Source organism: Phaethon lepturus, unplaced genomic scaffold, assembly GCF_000687285.1.
Source record: "Phaethon lepturus isolate BGI_N335 unplaced genomic scaffold, ASM68728v1 scaffold51492, whole genome shotgun sequence".
In the NCBI taxonomy this organism is placed as follows: Eukaryota; Metazoa; Chordata; class Aves; order Phaethontiformes; family Phaethontidae; genus Phaethon; species Phaethon lepturus.
In genome coordinates, this window is record NW_010526545.1 from 386 (window position 1) to 5,860 (window position 5,475).

Genomic DNA, 5,475 nt, shown 5'->3' on the forward strand with positions numbered 1-5,475 from the left:
CAGGCTTGACGCAGTCCAGACCAGTTTTGATCCCTGACTGGACTGGCTCAGATCCCAAGGGAGAGCCTGTGGGAAGGTGCATCAGAGGCATAAGGTTCCCCTCCAGGGAGAAGGCACGACACTGCTCCGTGCATCCCAAGGGACCACCATCACCATTAGCATAGCTGCAAACGGTCATCCTCAGGCAGACTGTGCTGCAGGGATACCTCATAGTCTGGGCAAAATCTTCTTACTGTCCTAGCTAATGTTGTTAGGTAGGTATGGTGTTAACGCAATGTTTTCAGACCCCCATGGGTTCTCATTGAAACACGGCACAGGCCTCAGAACTCCTCTTAAAAGAATCCCTAACCTCATTCATCCACGTCAATATTCTGCTCAGTGCGGCTTTTCTTACAGAATGAAGAGGATGAGGACCAGCCTCTCAGCCTGGCCTGGCCTGACACCCCACGCAAGCAGCTCACCTATCTTCTTGTACTACCCATTGTTTTTCCACTGTGGGCTTCCCTCCCAGATGTCAGAAAACCCGTAAGTAACTGTTGTTGCCAGTCGGTGTGATCTGCACAACAGGGCGGCTCTCTAGCTAAATGCCAAAAAGGGGCTGTAGTGGATCTATGTGAAAATAGACCTAATGATTTTTTTTAATAGTTCCTTCTTTGAAGAAGAGGTCACAACATCAGTCTTCAAATCTTCAGATGGGTGCTTATGGGCACGTGGCTGATAATAGCTCTATAAAGATTGTCATTTGTGTTCACTAGTATTTTATGACACAAAGTGAAAGCTCTTAAAACTTCTTTGGGGCCTTCACATCTGCATTTCCAGATCTCCACTGACTATCACATAAGTGCTGATGATGTCTGTTCATATACAGTGCCCTAAAGGGTACAACTGGGGAGATGTTAGACTGTCTAAATTTTTTCCATGGTTCAAAGATAATGATACATGTTTCTCTTAAATTAATGTTTTACTAGACCTTTGTCTTCTACTCATCAGCTTTCAATTTTCATACTAGAACAAGATTCATAAGTCCTTCCTGTAAGTAAAATTCCTATAAGTAAAGTACTTGCTAGTTTTATCCCAAACACAGCTTGAAGCAATGTAAGACTGATTATTAATACAAATTACTTATTGTGACAAGTTATCAAGTCTTACTGTTTTTATATTCACATATACAAATAGACCTGACTGGAGAGGCTCACAGAAAGTAAAAGAAAAAAAGTGAGGAGCTGAAGAGATCCTTTAGTAGTGTTTTAATCTCTTTTCCCTTCTGGATCAAAAATAGATTTAAAACTGCTGCAAGAGAGGGACGCAGTTTATAAGGTTATAAATCAACACCCTGAATTCTTTTTTCCTCCTCACACACACTGAAAAACTGCCATTCAGTGCAAGAAGCAAGCTAAAATAAGACCTCTGATTTGTTTTTAGATAAAGGTTTCTCAAAGGATATAAACTGACATTTTCCCTTCCAATCTTTAAGCTTTCTTTTTTTAAAGTTTTCAAACAACTCTGGTAAACAGTTTTTGTTCAGTAACACAGAGAGCATACTACATGAATTTCAAGATTGTTTATTTCTGTATTTATGCCCTCCTTTTATCATTCAAAACCATTCCTGTAATTTTTTTTTCATAATTTGCCCCCAAATGAACAAGTCCTGCTAAGAAATAGGTATGTGAATTTTTTTGAATTTTGAAAATCTGAAGTTAACATCAATAGACACATAGGTTATCCGCTATTCTGTACTGTAGAAATGAGAACAATTGTTACAATAATGGTTTTGGAAAGCCAATATCTCAAGAGGTTACCTGCAACTGTGTGATGCATGCGATTATTAACACTAGTATTGTTCACAACAGAACTGGCATGCTGACATCCTACAGCTAAGATACCCTGCCATAACACAGAAGATAAGCACCGTTCTATATGCCAGATACATCAAGGAGCAAAAGAGTTCTAAAATTTCATTTACAGAAGTAAAAGGAATGTAGTTTGTAATTACATGTAGTAATAACAGAAGAGGTAACAGGCTGTATCAGTATGACAAGCTGCTTACTGTGAACACTGCTGTCAAAGAGTTAACGAGGTGGTTGCATAAACTGTCTAACTTTTCAAGGATGCTTCATTAATGTGTTTGTCTCTAAAATATTCTCACTTATGCCTGTGCGCCATCCCCTCTATTCCCTTCCTAACAAAAACAAGTCCAAATATCACAGCTCAGCATGGGCATCAGAAAACAACTTTCCATGAAATCTGTGAGGCAAAAGTTAAAACAAACCTAAAATAACTTAAATAGATAGACCTACCATCAGGGGCTTGATTTGCTAGTGTGGTAATTTTAGTCAGAAACCCCAATTCTGTATCAGGATGCTCACATTAGCATGTGGATATATAAAATGAACACTTCTGTGCTATATACTGATTTGAGAGACCATATGGAGCCTTTGCCATCCTCTGTGGGTGTCCACTTTTCAAAAATGTGTTCTACTTTCCTCCTAGAGTCTCTTTTCTAAAGTATAGAATCTCTATATTTATAATATATTAATAGTATATTTAATCTCTACATAATGGAGACAGTTTGGCTGCATTTACTAGTACTATACCAAGCTATATTTAGCTCTATGAGACCCAGAAGCTCTAGAAAAATTATTTCATATACAAGGTCTCTGGTTATAAAGTTAGCAAAATCCTTGTTGCCTTATTATGCTCTGGTGTACACATATGCAGATTTTTATATATCTCTCAGTTGATTCAATAGCCGACATGTTTTAATGTGTGTTTAGTGCCTTAGTAATACCTGCTCATGTTAAGCCAGTATATATTAAAATCCTTACTATAACATCAATAGTGTTGCTGGCAGTACACCACAGATATGTGTGCCCTGGTGAATTTTGTCCCTGACTTTTTGTTCAGGTGTTTTGAACAATAATGGCTATTTTTCCTGTACTAAGAGCTTATTTCCGCAGTGGCTCTGTGAAGGCCACAAACATAACTGTCCACTCCCTGCAGTAAGGGATATTGAAAGACTGAAAGGAAAATGACGTGACCAAGGTGGCCCAATGGGTCAGTGGCAGACATTGAACACCATCTCTTTTGTAATACCCATAACTGCACTCTCCATCTCTTTGTATTACCGGCCAGAAAAATGGCTGTCAGGGCTCCAGTCCTGCTGTCACTGGACCCATATGGGGCAGTGCATTGTATCTCTGCAAATTCCCATTACCAACAAAGAGGTACAACTTACATGAACTCTTGTTGCGATACAGAAATGCACTGTTACCAAGGGGACAAGGACAAGATGTTCCTGCATAGATCCAGTTACAGGAGCAGGTTCTGAGTAATCAGATTTAAGCACTGTCAAGTATGAAAGGAAAATCAAAGCTTGCAATGCAGATAGATTTATGTGCAAGAAAAGCATGTGATTCATTCAGGTTAAAAGTAAAATAAAGATGTTGCTAATAATACTCGCTAAAATTAAGACAGTTACTTTGCAAATTATTAAGCACTTACTATCTTTCAGGATCAGGCTATTAGAAGAAAAACCTTCATACTTGGCTCATTCTTTCTACTTAAAGTTCTGTTTTTCAGACACTGGCATGAAATCAATACTGAAGTGTACCAAGAAACGTGTTGAGATTGCTTGTAGACAGGAACAGTACCAATCCAACCAATCTACAGTGAAACTACAAAATTATTTCTCTTTTGTTAAAAGGAAATAGCATATGAACTGAATAAGCCATGGATTTTCTTATTTGTCTGTTACTATGACCACAAAATAACCAATTGGTAATAAACTGGGCTTTCTGTCTTTACAAGGCAACCATCACAACAACTACCAGAAAAGGTGGAGAGAAGGATTGCTGTCTACTCTATCTGACTAATTCTTCTGGGAAAATGCTTGGAATTGGCAGCTCTCTATATTTCCAAGAGCTAGGGAGTTGCAATGAGATAAATCTCAAAAGAATGCTGTCAGTAATTACAAAATAAGTATGATTATCATTATATTCTGGAAATAAAATCCAGCACCTGAAAAAGAATCAGCAGTGTCATTACTGCTTTTTAAAAATTTCATCTATATGCAAATTATATAGCAGCATCTATGGAGTCCATTCTTGATTTCATCACCTGTAGTATGTCCAACCTTTGAATTTTGTCCTTTTTGAGTTTAAATGTTCCCCCTTTTAAAATAGGTAATTAAACTATTAAGCCTATTAAAGTACTTTTAGTGTTGAACTGCTGCTTATCAGTTCATTTCACTAGGAGAGTATTGGCTAAGACAGGCTACGAATACACATGCTGCAAAGTTACTGAGTCGTAATTCTTAGCCATCTGAATTCTGTGGGTCTCAGATAGGCAATGTCTCGTTATTTTGCAAGGACCATTTGGTATATATATAATCACATTGACAGAGAGCTATTACTGGCCAGTACAGCTCCTGCTGTATTAGTTTTGCATAAGCCAATGTATGCTTATATCTTGAGTGTTGCATAGTGATTATTCAAATTGCATTGCTATGAGGTGCTCTGTGTGGATTTTGTGACCAGCTGCAACAAGCTTATCGCTTCATCATCTCATTCACTGTATATGTTGCCAGAAAATCCCAGTTTTTACAAGGAAGACAAAAGATTTTTGAAAGTTGGAAGAGTTGGCTACTAAGAATGGTGAAAAAGAATAGTGCTAGCTATTTATTTCAACAAAAGGAAATTGCTATTTAGATTCATTCATCCCTTCAGGGCTCGATTCTGCTTCCACTGGTGTCAGATCACTATTTTAACGGCCATCTTTGTGTTCCTTTCAAACTGTGTTCCTTTTCAGACTAAGGTCTGTCACCTCAGCGCATGCAAAGTTTTGATTTTATAATTAAAAGTCCAATCAGAGTAGGTTTAAACGTCGGAAGATCATTATCAGATTTTCTGATTTGATAAAAATTTAGAATTCTGTTCTGAAAAAGTAACTCTCTTTACTTGGTAAGGAGTTAAGAAGCAGTTAAGAAGCAAATCAACCAAAGTACCCTGGGCAGTTCTAGAAACGCTGTTTGTGACAGTAATGGAATTTATATGAAAAGGATGTTTCCAGGTGCCATTGTGGCTATTTATGTCTATATTTAAAGTTAATTCATTTAAAACACCTACCGGAATGATTTTCTTACTCCAGAAGAAGTTCAGTTATTTATTTATATACAAAGGAGCGTCGTTAAATCTGTACCATCTTTAATATGTGTTCCTATGTATTTTCAGTTGTGGAGTTGTATAGGTCGTGTTAGCTCATGTTTACGAGCTCAGTTTTTGGGACGCCGTTTAGCGTTGTGCAAAGTTCCCACAGGGAGTGAGTAAGTGTTCTGTAGCACAGCCTACAGCTGCACCTGCTGCTGGGCAGGTCTGAACCTTTTAATTGTCCCATCCTGTAGATGAGTCTGCACAATGGCCATTGCTGACTTTACCTTTTTCTCATCAGTAATGGCCTGATCTCATTCCATTTACATCA

General features: G+C 38.0%; 1 protein-coding gene across 1 annotated transcript in view; it reads left to right on the forward strand.

The window, feature by feature from the left end:
* Positions 1 to 396: 396 nt before the first annotated feature.
* Positions 397 to 5,475, forward strand: part of LOC104617695 (sodium/potassium/calcium exchanger 2) — a gene marked incomplete at its 5' end in the record, with an annotated part of 9,816 nt that continues 4,737 nt past the window's right edge. Inside the window, one exon of the mRNA XM_010283077.1 lies at positions 397 to 525. Within this exon, the coding sequence (XP_010281379.1) occupies positions 397 to 525 (129 nt within the window). The remainder of the gene's footprint in view (positions 526 to 5,475) is intronic.